General features: G+C 44.8%; 2 protein-coding genes across 2 annotated transcripts in view; one reads left to right on the top strand and one right to left on the bottom strand.

The window, feature by feature from the left end:
- Positions 1-323: 323 nt before the first annotated feature.
- On the top strand, positions 324-9,558 carry ZNF133 (zinc finger protein 133). The gene is made up of 4 exons (XM_054724131.1): positions 324-431; positions 5,592-5,718; positions 5,846-5,941; positions 7,630-9,558. The coding sequence occupies exons 2-4, from the start codon at positions 5,598-5,600 to the stop codon at positions 9,228-9,230; spliced, it is 1,818 nt and encodes a 605-aa protein (XP_054580106.1). The 5' UTR covers positions 324-431; positions 5,592-5,597; the 3' UTR covers positions 9,231-9,558.
- Positions 9,559-11,226: 1,668 nt separating this feature from the next.
- The window catches only part of DZANK1 (double zinc ribbon and ankyrin repeat domains 1), a 65,686-nt gene continuing 60,269 nt past the window's right edge, over positions 11,227-16,643 (bottom strand). Inside the window, exons 19-20 of the mRNA XM_028144906.2 lie at positions 12,815-12,889; positions 11,227-11,910 (exon numbers count right to left, since the gene is read on the bottom strand). Coding sequence (XP_028000707.1) covers positions 11,787-11,910; positions 12,815-12,889 — 199 coding nt within the window. The 3' untranslated portion in view covers positions 11,227-11,786. The remainder of the gene's footprint in view (positions 11,911-12,814; positions 12,890-16,643) is intronic.

Below are 16,643 nucleotides of genomic sequence, written 5' to 3'. Positions count from 1 at the left end.
GGGCCGGATGCGGAAGGCACTGCGGGCGCCACTGGGAAGTGTAGTCTTTGAGGCGAAGGCGTTAGAGAGGGGTCGGGCCAAACGGAGTACTACGCTCATGGCCCTGTACATGTTTTGTGAACGTGGTTTGAAGAAGAAAAAGTGTAAAGCCAGGCGCCACACTGGTTATTCTCCAGGGACCGGAGTGAGTTATCCCGAAGTGCTCCCTCGGAGGCCGATGGGAGTGCGGGCCAGAAGCGCGCTCCGGCCGAGCCGAGCATCCTGGGGGCGTGGTCCCGGCGCCGTGGCGGATTCTGGGTCGTGTAGTCCGGCCGCGTGGCTGGAGTAGGTCCCCAGCTGGTGGCTGGATTGACCCCTTGTTCTTCGGTGGCGCTGGTGAGTGAGGCTCCCGCGGCACTTTTGCCTCACCGTGCCCTTCCCTGCTCCGGAAGGTGGGTCTGAAAGGCTTGCTGTGGGCTGGGGCTGAGGATGGTGCCGTGGGTGGGCGAGGAGGTGGTGATGGGGGCGTGCTGTCGTGGCTCAGGCCGTGCGCTACCGGATGTCTTATTTGGGGGTGTGGGCGCGCATCTCCGACGTGAGTGAAGCTCAACCTTGAAGCCCAGTGATGGTGGGTGCTGAGCTCCGGCCTTTCGTCCTAGGGTTCCTGTGGCTTTGACATGTTTGGCCTTGGCCGAAATAGGGGTATTGGGAGCGGGGGGTGGGGGTGTCTCTCAAGCCACAAGTCCCTGGGTTTCGAGGGGTTGAGTAAGTAGGCTCTGGGGGTCCTAGCATTCCCCAGGTGGTGCAGTGGGGGCTGCCACTGGGGTTTTGGGGGATGGGGGCTGATAGTCTTACCTCGAGCCTCCCCCTCCGCTTTGGCTGAGGTGGGGTGCGGGGCTGGCGGGCTTGGCCAAGGGTCCCTGGCTTGGACTAGGTGTTGGAATGGCCATTTTGGCGCGATCTTAGGGTCTCAAATTGGCAGGTCACCCCTGGGTTCGGGCCTTGGAAGAAGTGGGGCAGGGGGCCACTGGGCAAGTTTTTCAGAGATCCGGAGGACTGTCACTGATCCCAGGAATCATGAATCCCCACATCTCTGGTGTGGCCAGGCTTTGGGACTTTAAGTTTTATTTTAACTTTTTATTACAGAAAATTTTAAGACAGAAGTAGATAGAACTTCATAGAACCATCACCCAGATTCAGTGCTTATCACCTCGTGACCACCCTTGTTAGGCGAACGTGATCACCACTACACTACGGAAACCGGCCACCACCCTTGATTTCATCTCAGAATGACACACTGAGAACCCTTATAATCCACAGTGGTTTCGTATCACCCACAGCCAGATTTCATCCAGGCTCTGTCACTTTATAGCTGTGTCCCCTTGGGCAAGAGACTGACCTCACTTGTGCCTCAATTTTCTTATCTGTAAAATGAAGATGATAAATCCTTACTTCATTGGGTTGGGAAGGTAGAATGAGGTAAAACTTGTACAGTGCCTGGAACAGTCTCTGGTATATACACTGAGTGGCCAGATTATTATGATCTCTGAACACATAATAATCTGGCCACTCAGTGTGTGTGTGTGTGTGTGTGTGTGTGTGTGTGTGTGTGTGTGTATGTATATATGTATATATATATATATATATATATATATATATATATATATATATTAGAGCCCCCCCCCCCCCAAAATAAAGAAAGAAATAGAGGCCCAGTGCATGAATTTATGCATGGGTGGGGTCTGGCCAGGGGGAGGGGACATGGGCCGTTGGCCGGCCTGCCTGCTGGTCGAACTCCTGGTCGAGGGGACAATTTGCATATTAGCCTTTATTATATAGGATATACACTGAGTGGCCAGATTATTATACGTTCAGAGATCATAATAATCTGGCCACTCAGTGTGTATGCTAAGTGCCTGGTAGGTGTTAACTTTCCTTATTAGAGCAAAGGTGAGAGAGGATCAGCTCAGGGTCAGCGCCAGTAGCATGTCTGAGCATGCAGTGTTCACAGCCCACAGATCAGCTCTCTTCCCAGCAAGCTGCCACCGTCTTTTCTAATGTGACAGCTCCATTCTTAATGCTTTTAAGGAAGAGGAAACCCTACCCTGCTGGATCTTGAGGGTTCCCAGTGACGCTCCGTAATCTTTTTGTTCTTGATCTGCCCCCCTACGTCTCCTGCCTGCCCAGAGAGGACTTCCTAGTGGGCAAAGGGAGGATCCTGGGCTCTGGCAGCCCAGCTTCAGGTAGGGTCCTACTTGCCTTTTGCATGCTGAACTCCTGGTGGGCTTCCTTTGCTCACCTTTGACATCCAGTGATCAGAGCCCCAGCTGGTTTCCCCAGGAAACAAGGCCTGTTGTAAGAGTGACAGTTTCCACAGGGACTGTCTTCAGACCTGGGGCCCTTATTCGTGACCTCTCGGTCCTTGCCCCAGCATTTCTTCTCTCAGCATTTGTTCAGAGTGCTCACTTCGGAGCTCGTCTGCTTGTGAAGTTGTCAACATTCTGTTTTGTTTTTTTCCCATCAATACCCTCACTTACTCTTTTTCCCTGCTAGAGTGGTTTGCAGCAAATTGTAATAGCATTTCACCTTAAGTACTTCAGTAGGTATCTCTAACACAGAAGGGCTTCTTAATTTAAGGGAACCACAATTTTATTGTTATACCCAACAGAATTAATATTTCTTTCCCCGGTTGTTTAAATTTTTTTCTTTGAACAGCCCTTGTCAGGAGTGGAAGAGGAAGACATTTCTGGAAGCTAGCATGCTGGTTTTCTCTGTCTCTGCCTCTCTTTCCTCCTATTTCTTCTGATCTCGTTGATCTAGGTCAGTGGTCGGCAAACTCATTAGTCAACAGAGTCAAATATCAACAGTACAACAATTGAGAGCCAAATTTTTAAAACTTAAACTTCTTCTAACGCCACTTCTTCAAAATAGACTCGCCCAGGCCATGGTATTTTGTGGAAGAGCACTCAAGGGGCCAAAGAGCCAAATGTGGCTCGCGAGCCGCAGTTTGCCGACCACTGATCTAGGTTAATAGCTGCATCTGCTACCAGTGGTGCAAGCTGGGTCTCTTGAGTTTTCCTTGCCTCTTCTTTCCAAACCTCCCTCCCTTTTGATTGGCTGTTGTATCCTCTCAATTCTACCTAATCGGCACCCCTTAATTCCTCCTCCTTCCCTTTGTCTCTACTCCTGCACTACCCTAGCTTCCTGTCTCCTCTCCACCTTCTTTTTTTTTTTTTAAATATATTTTATTAATTTTTTACAGAGAGGAAGGGAGAGCCAGAAACATCGATGAGAGAGAAACATCAATCAGCTGCCTCCTGCACACCCCCCACCGGGGGATGTGCCTGCAACCAAGGCATATGCCCTTGACCGGAACCGAACCTGGGACCCCTGAGTCCGCAGGCCGACGCTCTATCCACTGAGTCAAACTGGCTAGGGCAGCCTCTCCACCTTCTTGCCTGTCTCCTCCCCTCCCCTCTTAAATTGGGCTTCTAAAGTATACATACAGTCATGCATTGCTTAACGATGGGGATATGTCCTGAGAAGTGTGCAGTCAGGAGATTTTGTCATTGTGTGAACATTATAGAGTGTACTTACACACACCTAGATGGTATACTAGTAAGCCTCCATAAAGATGGGAAGCAAAAATGGAGGTTAGCAGGGTTTGAGGGTGAGGAGGGAGTTACTGTTTAATGGTTACAGAGTTTTAGTGTGGGATGATGAACGAATTCTGGAGATGGATATTGGTGATGGTTGTACAACAACGTGAATATACTTAATCCTACAGAAATGTACACATAAAAATAGTGCCCGACATAAAAATAGGCTCAGTGGTTGAGCATTGACCTATGACCCAGGAGATCAAAGTTCAATTCCCGGTCAGGGCACATGCCCAGGCTTGATCCCCAGTCGTGGGTGTCCAGGAGACAGCCAATCAATGATTCTCTCTTATCATTGATGTTTCTTATCTCTCTCTCCCTCTCACTTCCTCTCTGAAATCAGTAAAAATATTTAAAAATAATAAAAAATAGTAACATTTTTGTTTTGTATATTTTATGGTAATAATTTTAAAAACCTACTGATGTCTACACTCCACCTATGCTGTTTTACCAGTAGGTGCCTTATTCCTCCCAGGTAGTCCTCCCTGTCCATGTTGTGGCTTCCTCTCTCCCTTTGCTCACAGTGTCCTCTTCTCTGCTTCCTTTATCTGGAATACCTAGCACTTTTCTCTTGTTGTGAGTCTGGCCCATCCTTCAAGACCAAGTTCTTAGGACTCTCTCATGAAATGTTTCTTTAAAAAAAAATTCTTTTTTCTTTATTGATTAAGGCATTACATGTATGACCTTATCCCTCCATGCCCCCCCACACCTCCCTGCTCATGCCCTCCCCCTCCCCCAGTGTCTCTGTGTCCATTGGTTATGCTTATGTGCATGCATACAAGTCCTTTGGTTGATCTCTCCCCCTTCCCCCCACCCTCCTTTGCCTTCCCTCGGAGGTACTAGTATGAAATTTGTCTTGATGTATGTATTCCAGTGTGCCCTCCATCTTGAAAAAATATTAGCGATATGAGTAGAACTGGGCAGAGGGGTGAGAATGGGGTGTAGAAATGAATTTGTAGATTGAATGGCCAAGAAGGTCCACCCTGAGCATCTACAGTGTGGGGCTGTAAGTTTGCTGTTATCCACATTTCACAGGTGACAAAATTAAGGCACTAGTTGACAGCAAAGTTGGGCCCCGAAACCAGGCATTATGATTCAAGTCCCTGCTCTTCACCACTTCCCACTTGTGCCTCTCAGGCCTGAGAAGGCTGAGGGGCCATGGGATTCAGGGGAAGGACTGAGTTGTAGTTTAGTCTATGCCATTATTGAATTATATGAACTTAGTCACTCAGATGCTTCAATATTTTGTTGTTGTTAATCCTCACCTGAGGATATTTTTCCCATTGATTTTTAGAGAGACTGGAAGGGAGGGGGAGAGATAGAGAGAAACATCTATGTGAGAGAGACACATCAATTGGTTGCCTCCTGCACAAGCCCCAACTGGGACTGGGCATTGAGCCTGCAACCGAGGTATGTGCCCTTGACCAGAATCAAACCCAGGACCCTTCAGTCTGAGGGCTGATGCTCTATCCACTGAGCCAAACCAGCTAAGGCCAGATGCTTCAACATTGATTCATTTGGTTATGCTATTTAATTTTTTAAATTCTTAAAACTCAGAAAGTCTTTTATGTTTTATTATTGTTTAAATTTTATATGTTGTCTGCTCTTCTCTCTGCCTAGATTTAAAGTTTTTGAGAGTTAGGGACTCTTTTTTATATATACAGGGTGTCCCCCAAAAAATGTATATACACTTTAACAGCTGATAGTTCAATTTTGAAAATGAAATGTATTTTAATAAACACTGCCTTTATACAAAGTGTGTATATACATTTTGGGGGGATACCCTATATTCTCCAAACAGGGTCTTGAATGTGTAGACTCACAAGTGCTGCTTGCTGGATAGCCACAGAGGTTTAAAGGTTTTGGAACACTGGCACCAAGGTCGCAGTCAAAGGCAGGATTTAGATATCTCTGCTGGCTCCTTGGTGAGCAGGGCTGTGTTTTCTTTTACAGGCACACATGGCATTCAGGGATGTGGCTGTGGATTTCACCCAGGAAGAGTGGATGTTGCTGAGCCCTGCTCAGAGGTCCCTGTACAGGGAGGTGATGCTGGAAAACTACAGCAACCTGGTCTCACTGGGTAAGCCTGGCATCTCTTTCTTCATGCTGCTGGGCATTTTAGGGTATGCTTGAAGCAGCCATCTTGCCTTCTGACTTGGCCCTTGAGTCCGTAACCTGCAGCCACCTTGTTTTCTCTCTGTGAGCAGGAATTCCATTTTCTAAACCAAAGCTCATCACCCAGCTGGAGCAAGGGAAGGAAACCTGGAGAGAGGAGAGAAAATGCCCACCAGCCACTTGTCCAGGTGAGTGGAGAACTGGGCAAATGGATCATAGAGCTGCATGTGGGCAGCTCAGGGGGTGGGGGGAGGAGGCATTGCTCAGGTGTAGGGAGGGAAGACCTACTCCTCACCTCCCAGGCTGCTGTTTGCATTGCCTGGCACAGCCGCCTCCCTTCCAGACCTTCATCCTTACCCTGGGACGGGGCTTTCCTGTGTGTCTTCCTCCCCTAGAAGCCTTTCTTCCTCCTACTGAGTGTCCCTCTCTCCCTCACTCAGTTCTCTTCATATTCATAGACTTCTTTCTCATTACTTTTTTTTTTTTTTAAAGATCAAGCAAGAATGTGGAAAAAATCTGAGTGAGCTAAAGAACTAAGGCAAGCCCAGGGAGAGGGAGGAAGGCTAAAAATCCAACCAAGAAATTGAAATTGAATTCTTAAAAAACTGCGAGCCAAAAGTAGTTTTTACATTTTTAAATAGTTACATAAGTACATAATATCCTCAATTTTATACTTCTTACCCTCAAAGCTTAAAATTATTTGCTATCTGACCATTTAAGAAAAGGTTGGCCGACTTACGCTCTAAGGAATTGCAATATACAGCCCTAACTTTTCCTGTCCTGCTTATTATGGCTACCACTTTATGTAAAAATGTAAGAACATTGCAATTGCACAGTTCCCTTTACCCCTTCCCCAACTTTCTTTATTCTATAGTTCTTATTTGTGTTACGCTTACATACATTGTAAATTCCCTAATACGATATGTATTTTTTTAATCAAGAAGAAATTATTTTATAAGCATTCAGATAATTTACCATTTTCTATACTCTTCATTTTCTTTCTGGAGATCTGAGTTTCTACCTGGTATCCTTTTTCTTTAGCCTAAGTAACTTGTTTAACATTCCTTGTGCAGGTGGCACTGTATTTGCTTACATTTTGTTTTTCTGAATGTTGACATCTCCTACTTAAGAAGTATTATAAGAAGAAAATTTTTCTTTTATATTGACTTCTGGGGAAGCCCATTTATATTAATTATAGAAATTATCAGGGATTAAACTGATCAGGAGCTCCAGCAAGGAGCATCTCTTAAGGCTGTTTGTGTTGCCCATTGCTGTTGACTTACTGCATTGTGGCACAAAGAAATCTTCTAATAAACATTCATTAGTGAGTGGGAAAACTATTTAGGCATCTCACACACAATCTCTTTAGCCACTTTTTTGTGCTGCTTCTTACACTAGGAGTTCTCCAGTCTAAATGACTGCTCTCTCAATCTATCCCTTTGTCTTCATAGGGAAATAGGGAAAGACATGGCATTTCCACATGGGTCCTCTGGTTAGAGATCTCTCGGTCACCGAAAATACTTGCGGATCCAGTTTATATAAGTGTGGGTGGTTGTGAGTTAGGAGATGGTTGTGGTGAGGGGGGAGACTGTTGCATCTTGGCCCTATTTACAGATCTGAAACTGCCCGTGATGCTTTTACAGTCTGATACAACTAATAGAATAGGTTCAGGAATGGATTTTCTGGATTGTAGTGGAAATTGGAAGGTGTTGTGATGGGCTGGAGAAGGATCATGTAAAGGAAGGTCTTGTTTGGGTAGCACTTAAGTTTTAAGCACTTTGAAGAACAGGGAATTGAGTCTCTCCATCAGACCCAGCAGGATTACTTGGGTTGCCCTCCTGAGCCTCAGCTCTGCCTCTGCCTCTTCTCTCTGCAGGAGAACCAAAGCCAGAGCTCCGCCTCTGTGCTTTCTGCCCTCCGGATTTCTCTGGTCAGAAGTTCCACGTGCAGCACATGCTGTGTAGTCATCCCCCCTGGATCTTCCCATGCTTGTGTGCAGAAAATCACGTCCAGCCAGGGGATCTGTGCCAGGGGGACCAGAAAAAGCAGCAACAAACCTCTGACCCAAGTTGCTGGAGTGATAAAGCAGAAGGTCAAGAGAGAGAAGGCACCAAGCCTTCATTTGGAAAGACAAAGAAAAGAGCTTTAACAGCATTATCCAAGCCATCCCAAAGGCAGCCAGTGAGCTCTAGGAATGGCCTCAGAGGGGTGGAAACAGAGGCCACCCCTGCTCAGACGGAGAATCCTGAGGAAACAGACAAATTACTGCAGAGGATAGAAGTCTTAGGATTTGGAACAGTCAATTGTGGAGAATGTGGACTGGGCTTCAGCAAGATGACAAACCTGCTCAGTCACCAGAGGATACACTCAGGGGAGAAGCCATATGTGTGCGGGGTGTGTGAGAAGGGCTTTAGTCTAAAGAAAAGCCTTGCCAGGCACCAGAAGGCACACTCGGGGGAGAAACCTATTGTGTGCAGAGAGTGTGGACGAGGATTTAACCGGAAGTCAACACTCATCATACACGAGAGGACACACTCAGGTGAAAAGCCTTATATGTGCAGTGAATGTGGGCGAGGCTTTAGTCAGAAGTCAAACCTCATCATACACCAGAGGACACACTCGGGGGAGAAGCCCTATGTGTGCCGGGAGTGTGGGAAAGGCTTTAGCCAGAAGTCAGCTGTCGTTAGACACCAGAGGACACACTTAGAGGAGAAGACCATCGTGTGCAGTGATTGCGGACTAGGCTTCAGTGATAGGTCAAACCTCATCTCACACCAGAGGACGCACTCAGGGGAGAAGCCTTATGCCTGCAAGGAATGTGGGCGATGCTTTAGGCAGAGGACGACCCTTGTCAACCACCAGAGGACACACTCAAAGGAAAAGCCTTATGTGTGTGGAGTGTGTGGGCACAGCTTTAGCCAGAATTCAACCCTCATCTCACATAGGCGGACGCACACCGGGGAGAAGCCTTACGTGTGTGGGGTTTGTGGGCGAGGCTTTAGCCTGAAGTCACACCTCAATAGACACCAGAACATACACTCAGGGGATAAGCCCATCGTGTGCAAGGATTGTGGGCGAGGCTTCAGCCAGCAATCAAATCTCATCAGACACCAGAGGACACACTCAGGGGAAAAGCCCATGGTGTGTGAGGAGTGCGGGCGAGGCTTCAGCCAGAAGTCAAACCTCATTGCGCACCAGAGGACACACTCAGGGGAAAAGCCATACGTGTGCAGAGATTGTGGACGAGGCTTTAGTCACCAGGCAGGTCTCATCAGGCACAAGAGGAAACACTCGAGGGAGAAGCCTTACATGTGCAAGCAGTGTGGACTAGGCTTTAGCAGTAAGTCAGCTTTAATCACCCATAAATGGGTACATTCAAAAGAGAAGCCCTGTGTATGCAGAGTGTGTGGCCAAGGCTTTATCCAAAAGTCATACCTCATCTTACATCAGATGACACACCAGGAGGAGAAGCCTTAGGTGTGCACGTCATGTGGGCAAGGCTCACCTCGGCAGACACAGGAGAATGAAATCTCTCCACCACAAACTGCCACTCCAGATTGACAGACCTATTGAGCAATCAAAATGTCTGGGATGTATTAACTATTAGCAATCTTCTGACCTGTTACACGCTCTTTAAAAGTGAAAATGCTGGTGAGGACTAAATCAAAATTTTTACACTTTGATGAAATGGGGTAGAAAAATGCATTCCATAAGTGGTCAAAGGACATTTGGTTCATTTGCTTTCTTCACACAAAGTCTTCATGTTTTGTGGCCTTTTATTCTAATAAACTGCTTCTTTACAACTCTCTAATCTTAGCTGTGTATCTCATTTACTCATCTATAAAAATAGGGAATCAGGAGTGGTACAGATAATCTTGAATTCCTAAGTCCACTATTCTACAAGAATTCAATTCCTGCCCTGGCCTGTTTGGCTCGGTGGATAGAGTGTCGGCCTGCGGACTGAAGGGTCCCGGGTTCGATTCCAGTCAAGGGCATGTACCTTGGTTGCGGGCACATCCCCAGTAAGGGGTGTGCAGGAGGCAGCTGATCGATGTTTCTCTCTCATCGATGTTTCTAACTCTCTATCCCTCTCTCTTCCTCTCTGTAAAAAATCAATAAAATATATATATATATATATATATATTTTTTTTAAAAGAATTAAATTCCTTGGAAGACATAGAGTCACTAGTATATTCATTAGAAAGTCTAGTACCGCTGAAACCGGTTTGGCTCAGTGGATAGAGCGTCGGCCTGCGGACTCAAGGGTCCCAGGTTCAATTCCGGTCAAGGGCATGTACCTTGGTTGCGGGCACATCCCCAGTAAGGGGTGTGCAGGAGGCAGCTGATCGATGTTTCTCTCTCATCGATGTTTCTAACTCTCTATCCCTCTCTCTTCCTCTCTGTAAAAAATGAATAAAATATATATTAAATGAAAAAAAAAAAAAGTCTAGTCCCTTACATAGGAAGAAACTTTAGGAACTGTATTCAGAGATTTCAGGTGAGGGGAGGAAACCTTCCAGGTTTCTTCCAGAGAATATGGCTTCCGCTGGAGTCCACCTGCATCGGGAGCTGCCCTCTTCCCTTGGCTGCTGTGACAGCTCCCCTTCTTGCATCTCTCCTCTTAGCTCTCAAATGTCTATTGTTGTCCTTTGCTAAACCATCTCTTAGCCGCCTTTCTTGCTTTTTGTCAGGCTTTTGTCCCTACTTCTCCCATTATGGAGCCTCCTTAATAATACACTGATCCTAGCACTCCAATCCCAGGGCGTCTTTCCTCTTGAACCAAACAATTCCTTAGTGTCAGAGCCTGGGGTCTCCAATCACACCCATCTCAGAGCACCCCCTCCTGGGAAATAAAGTGCAGGTAGTGATAGCAACCACTTAACAAAGTCTATTATTTATTGTGCTAAGTTATTTTATATTAATGAATATTCTTGTTATATACAGTAAAAGAAACAATTTAGGGACTCCATGATTCAATCACCAAAGACTGAAATAACATTCTGAAAAAAGGAGTAAGTCAAAATTAGGCATTCATGCAAGTACTTTATTTAAACCTTATTTGTCACCAAATTACAAGCCATAACAATAGGAATGTCCACGAATTCAACACAAGAAAAACATTTTTAATAAGCCAATCTGAGAAAGACAAATATCACATGATCTCACTTATTTGTAGAATCTAACGAACAAAATGAATTGACCAACAAAATAAGACCCGAAGTATAGAGACATGGAACAGACTGATATACCTCGATGTGGGGTTGGCGGGGGGGGGGGGGGGGTGAGAAGAGATAAACCAAAGAACTTATATACTTATAGGCATAGCCCACAGACACAGGCAATAGGGTGGTGAAGACATGGGGGTGAGTAGGGACTGGAAGAAGGGAGGTAAAGGAGGGGGGAAATGGGAGTATCAACAATAAAAGATATATTATAAAAAGAAAAACATTTTTAAATACACTCAAGTCTTTATATACTAATTTGGAACCACCTACAAGACACATTAAGCAAAAGAACAATATGGGACAGTGTGTAGTTCACTACTTGTCTCACAAGAGGAGAGATAATATATGTGTGTGTTATCTATATTTGAATTCATGCCTACTCTATATACCTGCACATGCATACACTACACACACGGCTTATACAATCCTATACTATTTCTGGAAAGACACAGTTGACACTACCACTGGCTACCTCTGAGGAGGGGAAGTGGGTGGCGGAGGGTCAGGGATGGGAAGCAGATTTTTCACTACACAATACTTTATACTTTTTAGCTTTGAACTTTGTGCAATTATTATCTATTGAAAAAGAAATTCTAAAACAAGCAGCAATAAGACATGCATCAAGTTCATCACCATCACATTAGGAAATACCCATGTTTACACTGTCATATAATTAAAAGACAAAAACATATGAGTTCATCTTAACCACAATTACCAAACCTCAAATACACATTTCAGAAGGAAACGAGCACAGAACAGCCAGAGCTGGATGGTTTCTTTAAGTGGAGCTCCGTGGAGGCCCTAGCGTCTAATAGTCATCAAGGCCGAGCTTAGCAGCAAAGAGCGAGGTGATGAGGTCATCCCCAATTGTCAGAGCCAGGTCACGGGGGGTGTGGCCTCTAATATTCTTCTTTCGGATGCTTGCATTGCATCTGGGAAAGGAATGGGGGTGAACTGAAGGACGTAGGCACTTGGACCTGAGGGCCTGGCTCTTCCCTGACACGGAGGCCAGTCTGGGAGCCTCCTGGTCCCACCTTTCCAATTCTGTCCTCAAGAGGCCACCATGATCCCCAGCCTCAAGGGTGGCTCTTAAAAGGGTGAGACCTTTTGAGGGACTTTCTGATTTCAGATGTTCAATTGCCAATCCTGGCCATTGCATCAAAGTCCTACAACTAAAGGTGTTTAAGAGGTGGGCAACATTTTAATTGTGTTTTAAAAGCTCCTAGTGGCCCTAGCTGGTTTGGCTCAGTGGATAGAGCAGTGGTCAGCAAACCGCGGCTCGCGAGCCACATGCGACCGACACCCCCACTTCTTCTAACGCCACTTCTTCAAAATAGACTCGCCCAGGCCAAAAACCGACTTCTGCGCATAGGCCATGAAGTTTCAATCGCACTGTATGTGCGTGCCCACACATGGTATTTTGTGGAAGAGCCACAACTCAAGGGGCCAAAGAGCCGCATGTGGCTCGCGAGCCGCGGTTTGCCGACCACTGGGATAGAGTGTCAGCCTGCGGACTGAAGGGTCCCGGGTTCGATTCCAGTCAAGGGCACATGCCCCGGTTGCAGGCGTGATCCCCAGTAGGGGGCATGCAGGAGGCAGCTGACCAGTGATCCTCTCCCAGCATTGATGTTTCTATCTCTCCCTCTCCCTTCCTCTCTGAAATCAATAAAATATATATTTTTAAAAGCTCCTAGTCCCAGAAGCCATGGTGAGTGGTGGCCCCCATTCACTGGACTAACTATATATTCAGGCACCAGGGCCCTGTGAAATCACCCCAGGTCAGCAGGGGGAGCACTGTGGCCCTCAGAAGTCTTCCCAAGCGGCCAGGGAACTTACCCCAGTAAAGCAGCGATACACTCCCTTCCTGCCATGCCAAGCAGAGTTGCTTCATGAAGAGCTGTATTTTGGTACCTGTTTGGAGAAAAAAATCACCCTGGCTAAAAAAACTGGAGAGGGAACACATGACCAAAGGGGCCTTGGTTTCACCCACTGCCCTATTTAACAAATTGAGATAATCTCTTGAGTCTCCCTTCACTGCCGCTTCCCTTGGAGAAATACTGTGATGGTGGCTAAGCTGTGATGTTAGATAGAAAGTGAAACGTCTATGGACACATTCATTTTTTATTATGTACTTTTTAAAATTTATCTGACACATTCATATAAAGTGAGAAACCCAACAAAGATCTGGTTTGTGGGTGATTTAACAAATGCTAATAAGTACTATTTTAGTAAATTTCCTACCAGAGTTTATGGAACATATTAGACACAGTCTCACCACTGGCGTGGACCTCTTGGGCATTGTCTATATCAGTGGTCACCAACCAGTGGTCCGTGTACCACTGGTGGTCCGTGAGGTCTGAAAGGTTGGCGACCACTAGTCGATATGATAATAACCTTTCAGGGCTGAGGCTACTATTCCTTTACATATATAATAATTGATTTTAGAGAGGAGAGGAGAGGGACAGAGAGATAGAAACATCAATGATGAGAGAATCACTGATCAGTTCCTCCTGCACGCCTCCTACTGGGGATCGAGCTGCAACCCAGGCATGTGCCCTGACCAGGATTCGAACCATGACCTCTGGTTCAAAGGTAGACTCAACCACTGAGCCACACAGGCTGGGAGGAAGCTCCTATGCTTGTGTAGGAAAATGACTTTGGCTTCAGTGAGTTGGGTTGTAGGCTATGAAAATAAACACCAATCTTAGAACCCACAGCAAGCTCTAGAGGTGAGACAGAGCATATTTTGCTGCACGCCAGACTGTCTCTCCACCTTGCCTGGCCAGGTTTGGCCCGGAGAGAGAGAAGTGGATGCCTGAAATGGAGGATGGGTGATACCTGCATTCTAGAACTCATGGAAAGATCCTGATCAGAGATGGCAGGAGTGATGGTACATGGGAGTCACGACTGGACTAGAAAGGGGATGAACAATGGAAGTTCTGCATTCTCCCAGACCTGCTCTTACCCCTGATACCACCACTCCATCCGCTGCACCTGCAAATATCCCTGCAGCCATCAATTTATCCCAAAGGAAAGAAAAATATGGTGGCCTCTTCTCTGAAAAAGATAAGTGGTGCCTCCAGAAAAACATCAGGGAAGCAATGCCATGCCCAGAGGGAAGTATTCCACTTGTCTCCGTCTGAGAGCAGCTTCATCTACCCCCAAAACTCCCCAGTTGACCAGCTCCTCTCAAGTACACAGAATCCCACTCATTTAGCCTATTCCCCATTTTAATATGGATAGACAACAAAGGATCACAGACATCTGAGAAAAACCAAAACATGCAACATAAATTTTTAAAAGACAAAATCTAATTGGTATCCTCAGAATGACTGAAGACAATATCAGACAAAAATATGAAAACAAAACAAAACATGAGGCTATGAAGAAGAAACAATAGACACAGGGAGACAGAAGGAAAACAACCATGTGATGACAAAGGAAGAGATTGGAGTGATGCAGCTACAAGCCAAGGAATGCCAAGTGTTGCTGGGAACTACGAGAAGCTAGGAGAAGGCAAGGATAATTCTTCCCTGAAGGCTTCAGAGAAAATATGACCTTCTGACACCTTGATTTCAGACTTCTGGTCTCTGGAACTTTAAAAGAATAAGTCTGTTGTTTTCAGCCAAAAAAAAAGGAAGAACAATAAGAACAAAAAGTAGCTCTTAGAAAGTAAACATATGATTGTTGAAATTGAAAGTATTAAACAGGAAGGTTAAGAAAATCTCTTAAAAAAAGAGAAATATGGGTGAAAGTATATATATAGGAGATCAACTCAAGAGGTCCACCATCAAACTAATAGGAGTTCTAGAAGGAGAGAACAAAAAAAAAATGGAGAGATAAAAGAAATCTCCCATGAGCTGAAGAAAAACATGACTTTTTAGACTAAAAGGGCCAACTGGGTGAATGAAAAATGGCACATGAAAAAGACACCCTTGTGAAACTTCTGAACATCAAGGATAAATGCTTCTAGAAAGAACAAATAGGTCACAAAAATTTGCTGTAAAAATTTCATGGCTATATGGGATGCTAGAAAGAGAGCAAGGCTTTCTAAGACTTGAGGAAATTTTATTTTGAACACAAATTAATAGTAGTCAAAGTATTAATCAAGAGTGAAGACAGCCCTAACCGGTTTGGTTCAGTGGATAGAGCCGACGCCTGCGGACTGAAGGGTCCCAGGTTCGATTCCGGTCAAGGCCATGTATCTCAGTTGCAGGCACATCCCCAGTAGGGGTGTTCAGGAGGCAGCTGATCGATCAAGGACTCAGAAAGTTATTTCTACACACCCTTTCTGAAGAAGTTATCTGAGGCCACACTTTATCCTGACAAAGGTCAAAAGCAAGAAAGAGGAAAATGTAAACAATAACTACAGGTGAATTCCAAATAAAAATCCCACAATGACCATTGTACAGCAGGGCTGGAAAGCTATCAGGCAAAATCCAAATAGGAAATGTACCCCAAGAAGAATGTCTCTAAGAAGAACAACACTGAAAAAGTAAGAAGTGAGACAGGATTATGAATTTGGTAAAGCCATGTTCTTTTTCAAACCTGAAAAAAACAAAAGCAATCATAAATTCAAGGAAAATCAAAGATACAAAAGTTATATGTTATTCATAGTTTATGAAAGAAGATGAAATGCAACAGGATTTTGAATAATTCATGGTGTGTAAAGAGAATCAATTTGGCATTTCTGGTAAGAAAATTTTACTTTGAGTGGCCTAGGGGTCATTATCTCAAATCCACAAAGAAGGAAATGTAATCACAACATACCTCTTAAATCTTCAACGAACAATATTTATATAGCTATTACAATGCAATTGCTCTTTGCGCTTCTCAACTATTGAAATCAATGACTGGAATAAATTATAATTAGGACATCTAATCACAAGAAATAGAAGTCTTCATTATGTTAACATGAGAAAATATAACTGATCAGCCTTGTAAAAAATAATAATAGAAATAAAAGAGTAATAGAAATTGTGAGATGGAAGGGGAAGAAGAGGTAGAGGTAAATAAAGGTAGGAAGCAGTAATATACAGTTATATGCATTTATATACAAGGCAGTCAAGAGATACCATTGAAAGATAATGGTAAAGGCCCTGGCCGGGTAGCTCAGTTGGTTAGAATATCGCCCTGATATGCCAAGGTTGTGGGTTTGATCCCCGGTCAGGGCACATACAAGAATCAACCAATGAATGCATACATGAGTGGGACAACAAATCTCTCTCTCTCTCTCTCTCTCTCTTCTCTCTCTCTCTCTCCCTTTCTTTCTCCCTCTTACCCTGTCTCTAAAATAAATCTAAAAAAGATAGCAATCAAAATATGAGTTTAGGAACATTATTTATAGCAGGAATTAATAAAAGAACCAAAAATAGTAATAGAATGATTAAAACTGCTGAAACCGGTTTGGCTCAGTGGATAGAGCATCGGCCTGTGGACTCAAGGGTCCCAGGTTTGATTCCGGTCAAGGGCATGTACCTTGGTTGCGGGCACATCCCCAGTAGGGGGTGTGCAAGAGGCAGCTGATCGATGTTTCTCTCTCTCATCTATGTTTCTAACTCTCTATCCCTCTCTCTGTAAAAAATCAATAAAATATATATATATTTTTAAAAAGAATGATTAAAACATGAATATGAGGATAGAAATAATCAGGTGGGGTCAGTGA

This window comes from Eptesicus fuscus, chromosome 12 (genome assembly GCF_027574615.1).
Source record: "Eptesicus fuscus isolate TK198812 chromosome 12, DD_ASM_mEF_20220401, whole genome shotgun sequence".
Lineage (NCBI taxonomy): Eukaryota > Metazoa > Chordata > Mammalia > Chiroptera > Vespertilionidae > Eptesicus > Eptesicus fuscus.
This window is presented reverse-complemented; position numbering and strand designations above follow the sequence as displayed.